The sequence below is a fragment of the Parus major genome, chromosome 12 (genome assembly GCF_001522545.3).
Source record: "Parus major isolate Abel chromosome 12, Parus_major1.1, whole genome shotgun sequence".
Lineage (NCBI taxonomy): Eukaryota > Metazoa > Chordata > Aves > Passeriformes > Paridae > Parus > Parus major.
This window is the reverse complement of record NC_031781.1, coordinates 16,778,732-16,796,497: the sequence shown is the minus strand read 5'-3', so window position 1 is coordinate 16,796,497 and position 17,766 is coordinate 16,778,732. Positions and strand designations below refer to the sequence as shown.

The window sequence follows — 17,766 nt, the reverse complement described above, 5'->3', positions numbered from 1 at the left end:
ACTCTGTAATATTCCACTTCAATCCCTCTAAGCTGACGGGAGAGCGTGTACTTCGCAATCAAAGTGATTCATGCAATTACATGAGCCAGTGCAGAGTAAGGGAGTGAGAATCCCTAATCTAGAACATTAGCACTCATCTGCTAAATGCTCTTTTTTAACATACTGCAGAACCATCATCTTATTCCTTACATAAGGTTCTTCAGGGGCTACTATGACAACAGCAGTGCTGAAAAGCAGCGTAATGAGACACCAGGAGCACTGGGAACAGATCGCTACAACAGCAGCTCATTACAACTATTTCTCGTCTTGACCCCAGAAATAAAATCACTTGTGGATGCTTTTTTAATGCTGAAGTTCTCTGTCAATCTGTTTCATTTTTATTAGTGTATTCACTATATTTCTGTTCATACACTGATTGCTGACTTGGTCTGCAAGATTATATAAGTAAGAATGGAGCAGTGTGGCTATTCCCAGGAGATGACAATATTCCTGACATCATACCAGAGGCTTTGCAAAGTTTGTTGGTCTATTGGAAAGGTCGTGGAGGTGAGCTGCCAGAATCACTTGTTAGTGATAAAAATGTTGTGTAGTAAAACAGGTACTATGGAACTTGTTCCCTGCTTATTACACATGGAAGGTAAAGATTCATATTAGAGGGCTTAATATCATATGCTGGTCCAGATCAGTGAAATTCAAACAGGAAATGAGGTTTTAAGAGTTGGAGAACTTTGCTGAGGGAAGCTGTCTTCATTGTTGCAAGTCAGTACTTGATATCTCTTGAGATAAGTGCTAGTTTAAAACACAATATATCTTTACATTTTGGATTCACTAGTGGAATTTATGGATTGATTTGGCAGGGATTCAGACAACAGTGCCACTTCTAACCCCAAAATCAGCATTTGTGTTTAGACTTCTTAGAAATTAGTTCATTTGACGTCAGAAGAGACCAGGTATGAGCATGAGGTGCGTGGATGCTGCTGCTCTCCTGCCCTGCATCCCATCCCAGGGCAGAAACGTGCTGACCTCTCAGCCAGTGCTACAAGTTCCCACAAGCAGCAGCCCCGTGGACATCTCCAAAGGCAATTCCAGTGTGAGAATTGCGTCTCACAGCCTGAATTGCCTCTCATTTTCTCCACATGATGCAAACCGCTGTCAGTGTGATCCAGCATCACACCAGGGGTGCCCAGACTTGCTAAGCCACTCACACCTCAGATCCCAGCTGGATTTTACAGTCTCAGTGAGAGCTGCAGGTATGAAGCCTCCATTTCTCTGCCAGACTGCTGCTGGTAACTTGAGAAGGCACTGGCCAGCTCCAGCCACATCAGAGAGAGAGGCAGGAGACTTAGAAGTCATTTACAGAAATATTTGCAACTCAAAAAAAGATAAATGGTGGTTGAGTAGGTGCTGGGGACCCAAATTAATGTCAGCAGAAATGGTGTGTTCTGCCTCATGTACAGACCCCAAGAGAGAAGACAAATGATTGAGAAGAGTCTTGGGCTGTTTGTCTGTCAGCCTTCACTGAACATTAATTATTGGCCTAAAGCAGAAATATTGGATGAAATAAGGACTACATCCCAAATCAGCTTAGAAATTTATTCTCAATGATTTGTGTGTTCTGGTTATTTCAGGCTCTACAGGCAACTGATTTGAGGACTTTCATACCTTGGGTGAACTTTACACCTAGACTATACATTTATATATCTGATATAAATAAATACATTCTTCCTCTACAAGAGCTAGCAAATGTTCATCATTTTGCTGAATCAAGACCATTTTTGGATATGTAGTGTGAAAGATTAAGCAAATTAGATACTGTCATTATTAAGAGAGTTTTAAGACAAAAAGATAAATCCCCTGTCTCACATTACATTATTTTTCTCATTTCTTTTATGAGAAAATTATCTTTTTAGATAGATGATATATTCACATTCTTAGTCTTCAAAATTCTGTAAACTCTGTAGTGCATTATCACTTGAATAGGCCAAATAATTACTTGAATGCCTACTCATAGATAGTCTTCAGTAAAACTGAGGCTTTGAGAAGAACCAGAGAGACCCACTGGAAGCTAAAAACAAGTATTTCACTCCAGATTCTTAATGCAGCTCAGGACTTTGTACGGTCATTATTGCTCTCTGTCGAATCTAAAGTATTGTGATTAATTCAGAGTGATGTTCCCTAATCCTGATATTAGAATTTTTGTGGTGTTTAGTGGATTTGTGAAGGTGATCCAAAAATGGGGTTTTTGGGGTTCCCTCTTGGGAAGAAGCTGAACCCTTCCCAAGCACAGCCAGAGCTGGAGCTCCACCGAAGCCTTGCCCAGGGGTGGCTGCACTGGATCCTCCTGCTGGGTGCTCCCACGTGGGAGGAAAAATGTTCTGGGGTAGATTCCTTTTCACCAGGGTCATATAAGGAGTGTCTGGACCTTATTTACGTGGGGGATTGGTCTCTGTGTTAATTGTGATAAAGCTGGAGAGCTGTTTCTGCCCACTGCTGTCCCCAGGGGTCCTGCAGGGTGCTCTGGTCTTGTACCAGCAGAGACTGAAAGGACACAGCCAGAAATGTAACATATTTCAGAATTAATTTGTTCAGTGAGAAACCTAGCAAAAAACCTTTCAAATGAAGAAAAGTAATATGAGGCTAGTCTTCAAAGTGGAGCAAAGAAATGAAATAAAACTTCTGAAACTCTGGTGTGTTCATGAGATGGGCACTGTGAGGATTTACACTTAAGACATTTTGTGGATTTTTACTACTTTTGCAGTGAAACAATTGTCGTGACACTGAAATTCAGAACGTCATCTCCTGAACTTACACCTTTTCTTTAAGAATAGGAATGATTTAGTCAGAATTGATTAATATTTCATTACAATCTTGTAATCACTTAAAGGCCACAGATGTCAAAGGTCTCTTCTGACAGCAAACCAGTATTAGCACAAGTTGGTAGTAAGAATATTGGCATTAGGGTGGCTTCTAGTAAGGCTGTAGCATCCCCATTTTTATGTATAATGTTCCCCTTCTAAGCTCAGGACTGACAACTTTCCATAAACTATACTTTTTATGTCAGATGACTTTTACAAGAAATGACTGAGTCTACACAAACCTGCACAAAATGCTTCCCTTCCCCCTTATTATTTCTCCTCAATGCTGTAGTGTGTTTAGAGGATCAGGAGTTTTGGAGCTGAAAGTTATTATTTGTGTTTAAAAGTTCTGGGCACCTGGAGATGGTGAAAATAATAATTCCTGGCTTATATTAATTTTTAGTTTCTAGGATACAAACAGAATTTAAAACAAGCTAATCCCTTCACCTGGTTTAAACTGCCAATGCTTTAGGCAGCAACATGAGTTTACAACAGCTAAGGATACATCCCAGTTATTTTTAATCCTTTCATGTCAAAATTGCCTTATCCCAATTTGCTTTTAAAGCATCCTCGGAGTAAAGCTCTATTTACCCAGCCCATATTTGTCTTGAGTGCACTTATTCAAAACAACCCTAAGCACCCAAAAAGGCCCTGTTTGTAATGAAAACACCTCCAGACAGACTGACCCCCTGAGGGGAGGCCACTGAGGAATCGATTCGACAGCTCCTGAGCAGGGCTGAACCGAGCAGGAGACACTCACTGTGCTCCTGCTCCCTTCAGCCAAGGAATGAGGCTGGCTGAGGACTCAGGGAAGTGAGAGCTCTGCAAAGGCTTTGCCTTCCTGGCTGGAACAAAAATATAAATTGAAAAGTCTGGGAAAAAAAACTTGTGTGAACAGGACATGCTGGAGGAAGGGAGTAGAACAAAGGGTCCGGAGAGATGGAAATAGGAAGAGAGAAGCAGGAAAGGGGACAAAAAGGGAGTTAGGAGGGAGAAGAAAGGCAAAAAGAAGCATAAAGAGCTGGAAAAGTAAGGAAAATAGAGAAGAAAAGGAGTGAGAGAAGAAGGGAAGGAAACCCTGCATGTGTTTGTGATGTCCTCCTCCCACAGGGGACAGAGGTGCCCAAAGATACCACCATTAGTGGTTAGACCTTGGTTTGTACTGAATTTCAGTGGTGTGCAGGTAGAAACAGCTGCTCACTGAGACCATGAGATCATGGCCTGGCATTTGTGGACAGAAGGAGCCAGTGGGGCACTGCTTCTGGAATGGGGCTCTCTGCTCCCAGTGCTCCTCCTTCTCCATTCCCATGGATCTTTGGTGGGAACCAGCCCTGCTGAAGAAGAGGGAAAGACTCAGAGGAAAACTCCAGTTTTCCTCTGAGTGCCACAGGAGCTGGGAGGCTTCTGCAGAGGCAGGGATTACCTGTGGCAAGGAGGGGAGAACCACAGGAGAACAGGAATTCTAAAGGGTTCTGGGCTTCCAGCAGGAACTGGGGTTGGTCCAATTCTTACTTGGACTGTGGGGTACATTTGATGCTGCTCTGGCCCAGACAAGGTGAGCACAGCCTGCATGTCCCTCCCACGGCCATGCCCACAGCTCTGCCAGGTGTCAGCAGAGGTTGGGTTGAGGGCTACAGGTGGCTTTTCACAGAGGGAGCAGGGGCAACACTGGGTCTGGGTCTGCTGCTGGCCAGGGGGCAGAGGGAACATAGGCACTGCTCCATGCTGGCTCCAGTGGCTTTGGGCTAACACTGCCCCACTGTGGGATGTGCTCTGACCTGCTGTGTTCCCTCATCCTGCTGCAGGATCTCCACAAGACCTGCTGTGTCCTGTCCCCGACTTGCTTCAAGGTGTCCCCAGTATGTTGTGGGATGTTTCCCCTCTATCCTGCTGCTGGATACCTCCCTGATCTGCTGTGGGATGGCCATAGCCAGCCTTGGTCCCCATGACCTGCCGAGGGACATCCTCACACCTGACACAGGGCATACCCCAGCCAGCCCTGGCACGACCCCATCACACCCGCTGTGGGAAATCCTTCATCTGCCCTGCTGGACACTCCCCCCGAGCCCTGGGATGCTCCCCAGAACTGCTGCGGGATGTTACCCCCTAAACCCAGGTCCCCCAGACCTGATAGGGGACATCTCCAAGATGCCGGGGGATGTCCCCTGGGCCCCCCCTCCCGTTTTCCCGCAGCGCGCACCTGGGCGCGGTGAGTGCGGGCGGCGCTGCCGGGCGGGGGTGACTCAGCCCCGCTTTATAACCCGGGCCGGGCCGAGCCCGGCTCCGCTGCGCCGCACCGCGCCCGCGGGGAGCGCCGGGGCTCGGTACCGCACCATGCGGAGCCTGCGCCCAGCCCCGCTGCCTCTGATGGTGCTGATGGTGCTGCTGCTGACCGCGGGGCACGGCGCCGTCATCACCGGGGTGAGCGCCGCCGCTCGGCACCGACGGCACCGACGGGACCCGGCACCGGGAGGGAAGGAGGGAGGGAGGGCTCTTGTTCGGGGCTTGTTCGGGGCTTGTCCGGGGCTTGTTCGCGGGGAGCGCTGGCGGGACTGGGGGAACCTGCCGGGATACGGGGAGCGCTCTGCCGTGCCCGGGGCTGGCGGAGCTCTGCGGGAACCGCGGTCTGTGCGCAGCCTCCGGTGCCAGCGCGGAGCGGGGATGGATTGCCGGAGCTGGGCTCGGTGATAGCGAGGGCGCGGGAGGGAAAGCAGCGGCAGGTGATGAGAGGTGACAGGGCTTGGGGGTCCGCTTGGGATAAGTGATACCGGACCTGGCATCTCACGAGGGATGAGGGATGCTCGGAGCTGCGGGTCGGTCTGGATTAAGAGGTATCAGAGCCCGGGGGTCTCTCTGCCGTGAGTGATGCCAGCATATGTCAGTCCCTGCGGTGGGCAATGCTCGTGGGTCCCTGAGGTGAGGGGATGCCATACCGCGGGGTCTGCACCTTTGGGGTGAGGGATGTCTGCACCCGGGGAGGGGTTGTCTCCAGTCTGGTCCGGGAGCGTGCAGAGATTCCTGCTGCTTTTCCAGCGCTGGAGCTGTCTCCCATCTCCCCCCATGCAGCCCCAGTTCTCCCCAAACCTCTCTGAGAGGGTCTGGCTCAGGGCATCGCTCTGCCCACTCCAGCCCCTCCGTGTACAGGGCAGAATTACAATCCTCGGAAAACGCTGTTTTCCTTCTTTTTTCTTCTTTGTCATTGACTGTGCTGCTTTTTCCCTTCAGTAGCAACCCCTTGCAAACAAGTCCCTCTTGTTGTTGTTGTTGTTTTTAGGCTCAAGATTTACTCTGGTTGTGAAAACACTTTTTTTTCCTAAAGACGTTATTTAACCCAAAGCGTTGCATCACTTTAAAGTAAAATAATTTTTAAAGTGTTTGCTTTGGATGAATAACTCAGCACTTACATTCCTCTGAGAGCTTACATGTCTTTTGTAACCATCAGAAGTTGCACTCACAGCAGTGGATTTCTCTGTGGCTGTCCAGGCTCTCTGTCTGGACCCCTGAAGTGCATGAAACAGCTCGTGGGCATTTTTCTGGAAGTCAGATCAGTTCCCAAGTCTGATTGTTTTTTTAGAGCAGAGAATGTGAAGGAATTTTTTAATATTTGAGGATTTCAAGTTTCTTTTAAGTAGAAACATTCCCAGCAACAGAGGAGCAGTTTATCAGTTATTCGAGTTGTGGCTACACCTTTAAAGCATAATTAATCCATTAAATAAAGTAATTGTGAGGCACTGAATAATGGATCAATGGCAAGGCTGATTCAAAAAGTAAAAATAGATTAGAACCAGCAAGTGCAACTTTTATTAACTATTGCAGAGCATTTCTACTTAAACCACTTCGATACATTTTTGGCTTTTGATGAATGTGCAAATCTCAGATGAGAGCTGATGTAGGTGTTTCCCAACCTCTGAGCCTGCAAGGTGTTTTTCCTTTCCAATTTAAGGACTTTTGAAAAATTTCCCTCACTTCAGTGGTGGTTTTTGTGCTGACACCTGTTTCCTTTGCAGTTGGCATTTCACCTGAGACACATTCTTGGGCTGATTTTTCAGAAAACTGTGTTTAGATGAGTGCTCATGTGGTGTTTGGGGAAGTTTAGCAGTAGCAGCAGGAATTATACATTGCAGATAAGGTGTGGGCAGGAATGCTTGGGTTGAATATTTTCAAAACTTGTCATACATTTTTTGGAAAGGGAGCCTTAAAAGTTCTGCCAGATGTAGATATGTGTGTGTAAGTTTAGGAAGGAAATTGTTCAGCCTGGACATTCAAGACCCTTGCTTGGTAGAACATACTTGGGTGGGTTTTTCAACTGAGTGGTGTTTCACCCCAGGACCAGTTCTACAGAGATGAAAGGAGTTTGCTAGGGCAAAATAATATCATCAGAGTGCTTTTCTTTTCTTTTTTGTTTGTTTTTTTTGTTTGTTTTTTGTTTTTTTGGTTTTTTTTGAGAGAGTTCAGAAAGTGAATATTATCTACCTGGCAGGCTGCAGTCATAGTTTTATGACCATATTAGTCTTAAAAGCAAATGCACTGTGTTTGGGCTTACCTACAGCACAGAGCTCTGTGTTTAGGAGCTGTTTGGGTCACACACACTATTTAATGGTGATTCTAATGCAACAGCTTCTTCCAAAATTAGTGACTGATCTTTAAACATGTATTGTGATCTGGCTTCTGCTGGTCAGTGCAATATTTACCCAGGGAGTACAGACTAAAGTCATTCATCATGTAAATCCCAAGGTAAGATCAGTGAGTTTTTCCCTCGAGAGAATGTTTACTCTGATATGTGCCTTCCCCAGAGCTGTTATCATCATTTACGTATGTTTTTGAGTTTCCCATTTACGTAGTGCTGACCAGTGCCTTCGGTCTCTCACTGCTGCTGTCAGACACCCAGAGCCCCAGTGAGTTAATCCAGTTTACATGGGTGTAATCAGAACCTTTAACTGATGGCATTTCTCACTGGAGAAAGGAGACTGGTTTTTGCATTAAATCTCTTTAAGCTTTTGATTAAAAAGTAACTGAAAGATGTACAGTAACTTGTTTTCAAACCCTAATGTGTCAGCTGCTCTTCATAGTTTGTGGGTTTTAAAACATAGCCACTAGTTTGTAATTCGGTTTTTTGCTTATCTAAGCTGTATTGGTTAAGGGGCTAAAATATTTTTTTGCCTCCCATGAAGGGGAATGCTACCACAGCAGCATTTTTTTTGAATGTGGATGCTTATGCAAAGCTTTTCTTAAGACCTCTTTTAGCTACATGTAATTCTAGATAAAAACCACAGAATCCACATTTAAACTTCTGGTTTAGCTACTTGGACTTCTCTAACAAAACTATCAGGCAGTCTTGCAAGGGCAATCACAACCATGATATTATCATATGAAGTTAGAAGGAATAAAAGCTATTAAAAGCCATTAAATTAATGGATGGTTTCCTATCTTAGCTCCTCCATAAGTCTGGTTTGGTGACTCTTTTGGTGACAAGTTCAGTGTGGTTGATCCCTGCTCCTGCCTGAGCTCACTTGTGCACCAGTCTGGGAGCTGGGAAAGCGTGTGGCACATGCCATGGTCTATCAGTGCTCAGAAGCTGGGACTGTAAATCACTGACAGTCCTGGGTTTGGCCCAGAGCAGCTCTGCCTGTGGTCCTGGCTTTAAACAACCTGGTCTCAACTCCAAAATGTGCCAGGAGCCTGCACGTTCCAATCCATGGGAGACACAAGTATTGCAAACCAGCTTTAAATCTTATTATTCAGCCTTAATGAGCCATGATAACTTAGGGGTGCCAGAGGCAGCTCCTGAGCACCTGATCTGTCCTATTTCTGGACTACATTTATTATTCATTTAATTTGCTTAATGCTGTGTTGATCTCCAGGCCTGTGACCGAGACCAGCAGTGCGGAGGCGGGATGTGCTGCGCCGTCAGCCTGTGGATCCGCAGCCTGAGGATGTGCACCCCGATGGGAAACCTGGGAGACGAGTGCCACCCCTTGAGCCACAGAGTGAGTACCTCACAGGGGGGCTGTGGGGCTGGAGGAATGTCCTGAGCTGTACATCACATGGCATAAAACCTGTACGTGGTGGGAAGGCAGGGAAACTTCCCGTTCCTTACGATATCCAGCCATCGGCGTCTGTATGGGAGCAGCGGTGAAGGCACCTACGTAAGGAAGTGCATTACTGTCAGAATTATGCTGAGGAGAATCAGAGGATGAAAGCACTACACGCTCCCCAGATTGTTTTCTTATTAGTTTGTTGTTGCTGCTTTGTTTTGTTACGTGATCTGAAGCAGCGTTAGCAGCTCCCAACCCAGCCCTGCCAATCCTCACCGGAGTGAGCAGGAGCACAGCAAGTGCCACCAACCCCAGTGCCAGAGGACAAGATCCTGTCACAAGCATAGAAATGTCACCACTTGGTGTTGGGACCCCTGGTGCATTGATAAAGCGTTGACACACATTTGGACTTGAGAGAAGTCCCCACAGGCTCTCTTTGTTTCCATTCTACCTATTAATTTCAAATATACACACACACTGTATTATTAATACAATGATTTTAACAAGTGCATTTATTTAAAGCTATGTAATTATGTATTTGTCATGCAGTATGAATAAAGCTGCTTCTTTAAAACACAAAAGATTGAAGGAGATGTTACCAGGGAGCTTGAGAACCTGGTGGTCTTCAGAGCCATTCTCAGGGAAGAGTACAGCCCAAGAGTCACCACAAGTGGAAGACATGAAGCAATAAATTCAGACCATAAATGTGCAGCTAGTTAGCTGCCTCTCTCACTATTTCATCCAAGACCTGGCTCCTCAGCTCAGTATCTACAGTTTATTTTCTCAGTTTTAGGAAGTTTTAGGCTCTGTTTTATTATTCAGTTAAATTTTTAAAACTTCTGCTCTGATATTGGGGACCAAATTGTCATTTTTACTGTGTGATGTAGCAGGTTTTTCTTGTAAGGGCTCTTTCCATTACCAGGAATTAGGATAAGAAAAATTGTCTTCTAGAGGGTTTTATGAGCTTATTGTTATTGGGCAATAATTTAAACTGTCTGATATATTTCAAGTTGATTGCCTGCCTAATTACAATCAGAGAAGATGCCTGTCCACCCCAGACTTAGTCACTGATGTTTATAAGCTTTATGAGGTTAATTCTAGATTTTTGATTCCTCACCCCACTGATCTTCCTGAGAAACACAAAGCAAATTGATTTACTGTAGCAGGTGAAATGAGGTTATTTTAAGGATGGAAGGATTGCTCAGTGGTTCCTCTCTTGTAAAGAATTGTGCAGGGAGCATCTGGGTGCCCTGATCACCAAAACCTTTCATTTACCTGCAGGAGAGGTCAAAAGCAGGCGTGGCCATGGCACCCTGGGGACATCCAGAGGAGCCAGGAGATAACTGGGGGAGATGGCTGGCAGCTGGGGTTCCACCTTCTAGTTTCCTTCTCAACAACTAGATGGTGGTGGACTGATGCCATTAGCATCAGCCCCAGCTGGAATTTCCAGGCTGGGTCTGAGGCAGGGCCAGGCAGGGGAGATTCCCACTGAAAGGAACATTTCCTTGCAGCAAATGGGATGTTTTTAATAAATCACCTGAGCTCTTGGAAGGCTGAGAGCTCAGGTCTGGGTTTTGCTGCAGTGCTGTGTGTGGGCACCCAAAGGGGTCATTCCCATGGGGAGTCCCCAGCACGAGTGGTTGTTTCCTGTCTGCTCACTCTGGAGTGCTGTGGGGAAACCCATGACATCCCTTGCCCTGGGGCTGCTCTTCAGGTGGTGCTGGCCCAGGGCACTGCAGGGGATGTGAGCCCTCTGCCCACCTCCTGCACCCAACAGGGTGGCACTGGAGTCAGGCTGGTGCTTGGCACCACGTGTGGAGGACTGTGTGGGACTTTCTTAAAGACAAAATTTGTATGCTGACACAAGAAAATCTTGGAATATTAAAATTTTAGGCTTCAACCCCACAGAAATCTGGAAGTGGGGGAATTAGGGCTGGTAGGGCTGCCTGGCTGGTAGCAGTGGCTTTGTACCTCTGTGCCTCCTTTGCTGCATCCAGGGGATGCTCTGAGTGTGCTGCCAGCCTGCAGCACCACAGCTCCCAGACACTTCCCACAGGGCTGTCCTGCTTGGCTCCTGTAAGAGACAGAGCTTGTGACCAAGTTGTTGAAGAGTGTCAGTGCATGTGCATGTCATGGCACAATTAAATTTGTCTAATGTACTCCATATGTGCTCCCTGCAGCACGATGTGGCTGGAGGAGGGTGGGATGAAATGAGAAACCTCTGCCCTGTGGTGAAATAGATCCTGCTCAAAGGGAGGTCAGGCAAGGTGACCTCCAGAGGTCCCTTCCAGCCTGATTACCACGGGATCCCGAGGTCCTGCCCTGTTCCATGTGATGGGGCAGGACTTGGGACACGCAGAAAACCCTGCACAGTGGCACCACAAAACGTGATGTAAAAGGCCAGAGTAGTTTCACAACAAACTCCTTTATGAAACAAGAGTAAGTGGAGAAGATGTGTCATCACAGATGTAGATTTACACAGCAACACAACTGTTAACATCCTGCTCTTAACCCTGGCTGGACCAGGGTGGGCGTACAGCGGGGCTGCCTTTGCCATCTGCTCTGTGCTGGGGGCCTCTGGCTGTGAATGGGCAGCATTCCCCACATCCCCATTATTCCTCCCACTTTGTGCCACCAGTGCTGTGTTTGTCCCAGTCACTGATGTCCCTGCTTTGTCCCCAGGTGCCCTTCTCTGGGCGGAGGACACACCACACCTGCCCGTGCCTGCCGGGCCTGGCCTGCCTGCGGACTCCTCACAGCAGGTTCAGGTGCTTACCGGACTTCAGAAAAGAAGATGTCTTTTTTTAGCAGGAACTGCTCTGCGCTAGGAAGAGCCACTCAGTATTTTTGTTCTCTCGTTATTGTGACAAAAAACAAAGGGTCCTTGCCAGGGGAAACCCTTCACCAACATCGGCTGGAGATGAGACGCTGCTGCTGCGGCCAAGGTTTTCAGAAGGGACTCGCAGTGGAGGATGCTTTCATTTTGGGGTAGCCAAACATCTACTAGAACAAAACTCTTTCTGAGGGCAGGGGATTGACCATTCCTGAATCATTTTGTGGGCTTCATGGTTCTGGTTTAACCCCAGAATGAAAAAATCCAAGTTTATTGCCAATTTTTGAAAAAATTGGCCACATCTTTACACTTGGGAAAACCTGAATTGAACTGAGAGTTGGATAACTGCATAGTGTGAAGCATATGACAATTTTGTCAAAAGAACTGTATTTATGTTGCATTTCGTATCTTTATTAATATAATTTTATTTGTAAGTTAGGCTTACCTCTAGGGTAAAGGTTTAACCAATAGATGTAGTTGTTACACTTTTAAAAAGTGGCAGGTGGAACCAAAGCATTTCAGTATTCAGAGCATTAAAATATTTTGTTATTTTAGTATTCTAAGATGAGAAGTTGTTTTTACTTGAATTGGTGTAAAACTACCTGATCATCTCAAACTATGTATTAAGATGTAGTTTCTATTAAAGAAAGAAGGAACCCTGAAGTTAATTGTAATAGGCTGCCTGACTTCTTGTATATGTATCAAATTTGCTGTGCAAAAATTCTGTATCAGAATAATGGCAGTGTATGATTTGATTTATTTTAATATTATAACATTATTTTGTCATTGTGGTTTTTCATTTTTATTCAGTGTAATCTTTTATCCCACGTTTGATTCACTCAAGCTATCAGAGCTCCTTATGCATAGCTTAGTAAAAGATTACATGCCTCTGGCTGCTTCTTGGGAAACCTGGAGTTTACAAGGTATGAACTCCTCAATCAAGCTGCAGTTTCAGAATTTGGAGGAATCTTGGTGTAAATAATAGGAGAGTTTTTCCTTGGCTTGTGCCTCAAAGGATCAACTTTAGCCCAACAAACATAAGATTTGTGGGTTTTCCATTAAATACTGTGTGATTTCATATTTACTTGTCAGTCTCCAGAGCTGGAATAGTTTGTGGGAGAGTCACATGTTCCTTGCTCTCAGACATGCAAACAGATGCTGGAACTGGAAAAGTGAAGTTGTTCACCTTTCAACCATCAGTGCTTTGCTGCTGGTGGAGATGGGGGGTTGGAGAAGTGAGCACACTGTAGCAAGGCCAGACCTGTAAAACTTAGAGGAGAAACATCCCTGTGAGTTACCAGGTACCTTCTACAGGGCTCCACAACCTTTCTCAGGAGAGAGAAAAGAATAACTGCGCTAGTTATTGCCAGATCCTCATGGATTCTGTGTATGTTAGGGAAATAAAAGCCTTGAGAGAGACTCTATCCTCCTGGCTGAAGACAGCCCAACCCCAGGGTACCCACTCTAGTGCCTCTGTATTTTGCCTGCCCCTTTGCAGTGGTGACACAAAAAAAAAGGACTGAGGTGTCACTAAAGGGTAATTTCACATCTGGCTTGCATTAATGTGATCAGGTACAAAGTGCCTGTATTAGACCTGAACTCTCAGAGGGGCTCAGCACTAACCCAAAGGGCTGGTGAAAGGCCAAGTCATTTATTGAGTTCAGAGTGACATGTCAGCACTGCAGAAATTCCCATAACCTGGATCTAAAACCAAACCCCAAGCCTGATCCTACCATTGTCACTAAATAGGGGGGGCTCCCCAAACTCCCTGTGCATGTACAGATTCTGGGTTTGCAGAGCAGGAACACACTGGAAGTGTGGGGGGTGTTTTTCTGTTCATTTCTGTTCCCATAAAATAAGCTCAATATCATGGACTTCAATTTACACAAAATCAAGAAGAAAAATAGGAGCAGCCCAAATGTGTCTGTGCCCCATCTCTTGCTCCATTTTTTAAAATCAGAGTATAAAAAATGAACCATAGCAGGAAACTGTACCCTGCTCCTCTTCTCCTGCTGCCAAAATTCACCAGTGACTCCACTGGAGGCACAAACCCTGGTTTATATCTTTGTGATGGACAGTTATACCTAAAGACTGCCTCAGACCTGCCAAACTGAAATCCTAGGAGAGTTTATCAGACAAGAGCAGAGCAACTTTGTAGTTGTAATTTGTGCCAATTAACTTGTGGGATTAAGCATTTATCTGGGTAATGAGAACAGCCCCAATTACATGAGTTTAAAGTTCTCACCATCTATAGCAGGTGGAAGATCCTGTGTCCTGCAGACACTCCTGGACAGGGTATTTGTGCAGCTTTGAGAGATGCATTATCCCATACTCGTCCTTGAGGGGCTGCTCCACACCTTCCCTGCTGATGTAGAGAGATAAAGGCAAAACTCCACTGTCCTACATCCCCACTATATTCACTTGGCAATAATTATTACGATTCCCCTTTTAGTAATTTAATTTCCATTAACTGACACTCACAATGGAGGTTAGTTGATTTGAGAGAATCGTTCTGGAAGGAAGATTAAGCTTTTGCATCCCCATTATTTCCTAAACTCTGCCCTAATCAATTATCTTTTCTCCCACCCTAGGGGAGATTTTCTCTCCCAAGCACACCTGCAAAGTCCCTTTAATTTCTGTCTGCAGTGGAAGGGGCTGGGAGGGCACCCTTTACCTTTGCCTTACAACCATAATTGGCAAACCAGTGACCACAAGCATTTCCAAATGTGAATAGCCATGCAGTCCCCTCTGCTTTTCCCTGGAGCCAGATTTTGTCTTGAGGAGCACAGCAAATGACTCAGGATGACCCACAGAAAAGGTGGCCAGCCTCAAGCCAACCCTGCCACAAAAAGTTTTCTGCAGTCCCCTGTCCTGTTCAGTTTGCCTCAGAATCACCCTGGAAGTTATCTCAGGCCAGGGACAGCTTCCTCACCTGCCTTGAAGGAGGGGAAGGGGACAGGATCTTGCAGGAGAAATCAGATGAGAAAATAGAAATTGTGCAGCCCTGGAACCTCCTTGGTGCAGTGGAAAAGCCTCACTCCCCATACCCACAGCTTGTGAAGAGAGAGGCTGGTTTAAACACTTCCCTTTATTCACTGCACTTAGATCTGTGCCAACGTGTGTTTTAACTTTATTAATATTGCAGTAATTTCATTATTAATAGAAATGTGTGCATTAATTTTTAATATTATATGAATATTGATATTACAGATATGTTATAGAATAATGTTGATATCCCACCACACTCGAGGCATTTCCATGTTTCTTGCCAGATTTTAGGTTAGCAGAGAGGCCTTGCAGGAAAGGCCACCACCACACATAATGAGTTGCTGCCTTAATTTGATTACATGCTTATTAGGAAAGGGGAAGCAAGGTGTTTGGGATTTGAGGGTGCACATCTGGCTGAGCCAGCACACACCTGTGAGCCTGGGGGATTGCAGGGAAGGCTCTGCTGCTGAGCACCAGCAACCCAAGCTGAAACTCAGCTTTTATCTGCATCTCCCTGCCCACAGTTCACCCCTGGGAAATTCTGCCACTTCAGAAAAACAGTGTTACAAGTCTTTGAGAGAGGAGGTGACACAAAAGTAAATTATTCTGGTTGTGTGGCAAAGGAGGGACTTCAAATCTGAAGGGGTCCATGCAGAAGAGACAGGTCACCCTAACCTGGTTTTACAGAACTAGTAACTGGAAGGAGATTACCTGGCTGAAGGTTATCATGAGGTTTGAGAAGATAAAAGGGAACAATCCATACCTCTGCAGAGAGCACTTTAAGGTAAGAAAAGTGATTATTGCTGGTATTGTTAGTTTGTAGTGGTGTGGGAAACGTTATGCTTGCTGTGACCCCAAAGTGTGTTTGATGATCACATAACATTCCATGTCAAGGGGTACTTTGCTAATTTTCCTCATCAGTACAATCCACCAAAGCAAAGGATGATATACCAGCAAGTGTGACCCCAGACTGAGGTCCTTGCCAGTGCCTCCCCTGCCCCCGTAGCTCTGGGATTTGTTTCTGCACAGATGGATATTCAAAAGAAACAGAAGGTGCTAAGAATCCCTTGATTTAAACAAGATGTCTCAGGAATTTGATCTTGACAATGTGTAACGTGTTTTCCAGAAGGAATTAAAAAATTGCAAGAAGAGAATAGACTGTGCAAATGCAAGAGGATTTTGATAACAGCAAAATCAATGTGCCTTTCTCTGTTACAGAGATATGAAATGGCAAACCAGCAGGGGTACAGTCGTTAGACTGATCAATAATTCTGAGCACAGGAATGGAGATGAGTTTAATGCACATCAGCAAATCACCTGTGGTGTCTCAAGGAGAGTCTTGAGTGCAGGCAGACCCAGCCCAGTGCAGTAGGACACATTCCAATGATTTGGCATGACATGTGACATGTCTGCCTTGGAGGATGGTGGCAGCCTTTGGGTCACTCTGCCCGGTCATCAGGGCTGGGAAAGGCTGAAGCTGAGTAATCCTGGTGCACTAAAGGGAGGAGGATGGATGGCAGCTTGTTTTGTGACAAGGAGTACAGTGCAGGAGAGGAGGGAAGAGCAATATAACCACAGAGGACACGTGTAGATCTCCCTGTGGCAGGGGTTTCCCAGAAATCTGACTGTGAGCAGCTTAGTGGGGCAGAAGATGAAGGCAAGAACAATGTCAAAAGGACAGAAAGTCTCCTCTGCAAAACCTGAGAAATCCTGTGCATGTTAATTGTGTGCCAGGAGTGCTCAGAGCACCCCAGACTGATGCTCCATTGTACTGTGGCACCAGATATCAGTGTCATACAGGCATTTCCCTGTCCCCAGAAGTTTGCAAATCTCACAGACCACATAAAGCAAGTGCCTGTGCTGTACTCTGTGTTCCTGCATCGCTGCAGCCTCAGCTAGCCGGGGATGCAATGCTGTCCCTGCACTGCATCCCAGCACAGGGTACAGGAAGGATGGGCCATGGACTCCTGTGGAGCTCTGCACTGCACTGCTGGGACAGCTGTATCTCTTCCAAGGCTGGGAATTCCACCAGGTCTCACAAACTCTGGTGCCTTGCCTCCACCACAGCATCGTAACACGCAGAAAGGATTAAATCTGTTTTTAAAGCATAATGTGGCTTTGTAAATCCCAAGGCAGTAATGCAGTGCAGAAGCAGACTAAAAATATGGCCTGGTTCCAGCCCAGCAAGCAGGGCTGCATCTTCTTTATTTCCTTTTTCTCTTGCACGTGTGAGTGCACTCATGTAATTTCATGCAGAGATTTGTGAGCTTTCACTGCAAATGGGCAGATGTGGCTCTTGCTGCGAGGAGTTTGCAAACCAGCAAAGCTGATATTAATTCCAGGGGGTGCAGGATTCACCCTTTATTTATTCCTCCAGGCTACATGGGAGCCCAGGCAGCAGAGCAAACCTCTGACCTCTTTTATGGGACCACAAAGGTCAGCTCAGGGAAAGACATCAGTGAGGCAGCTGCCAACATTCTCACTCTTTCCAAAAATTTCACCTCATCCTGTAAAATTAGTAGGTTTCTAATTTTTTCCTCCCCAATTTCTTTTCTCACATGGATGAAACCTTGACAGAAAGGTCCCCCACCACTTCAAATCAAACAGCAAAATTTCCTGACTGTGGTGGTGTCATAATTCCAGCTCCCTTCCCCACCCTTTCATTAAACTCCCCAAAGTTGCTAACAAACCTTCCACACATTGCAACAGAGCCTTCAGCTATCTGGATTTGGTTTACACCAGCACTTAGGCACAGACAAACATTGCACAAAAAGTAAGTAAAGGTCTGTCTTGCTGAGTATTTAGGATCTGTTGGGGAGGAAGATCATCACCAAGCCCTGTCCCCACTGGCAGCTCTGTGGCAGGTCCTGCCTGGTTTCTGCAGCCTCCCTCATGGCCCTTCTGGGACACCCTTGGGTGATGCTCAGCCCAGCCACGTCCCTCCTTGCTTTCACATCCCAGCTCCAGCTCTACCTCTGCCTGTGATGCTGCTGGTTCCTTGGCTCAGGGGCCCTTGTTCTCCCCCTGTAGGCACTGCAGCTTGGCTGAACATACT

At 46.1% G+C, this 17,766-nt stretch overlaps 1 protein-coding gene across 1 annotated transcript; it reads left to right on the top strand.

The window, feature by feature from the left end:
- Window positions 1–5,152: 5,152 nt before the first annotated feature.
- On the top strand, window positions 5,153–12,581 carry PROK2 (prokineticin 2). The gene is made up of 3 exons (XM_015640456.3): window positions 5,153–5,276; window positions 8,717–8,842; window positions 11,573–12,581. Exons 1-3 carry the CDS (start codon window positions 5,190–5,192, stop codon window positions 11,696–11,698), a joined length of 339 nt encoding a protein of 112 aa, XP_015495942.1. The 5' UTR covers window positions 5,153–5,189; the 3' UTR covers window positions 11,699–12,581.
- Window positions 12,582–17,766: the final 5,185 nt, after the last annotated feature.

Coding starts and splice junctions, on each gene's coding strand:
- PROK2 (XM_015640456.3), top strand. CDS start 5,190: ATGCGGAGCCTGCGCCCAGCCCCGCTGCCTCTGATGGTGCTGATGGTG. Junction 5,277..8,716: donor ACGGCGCCGTCATCACCGGG/GTGAGCGCCGCC, acceptor GTTGATCTCCAG/GCCTGTGACCGAGACCAGCA. Junction 8,843..11,572: donor GCCACCCCTTGAGCCACAGA/GTGAGTACCTCA, acceptor CTTTGTCCCCAG/GTGCCCTTCTCTGGGCGGAG.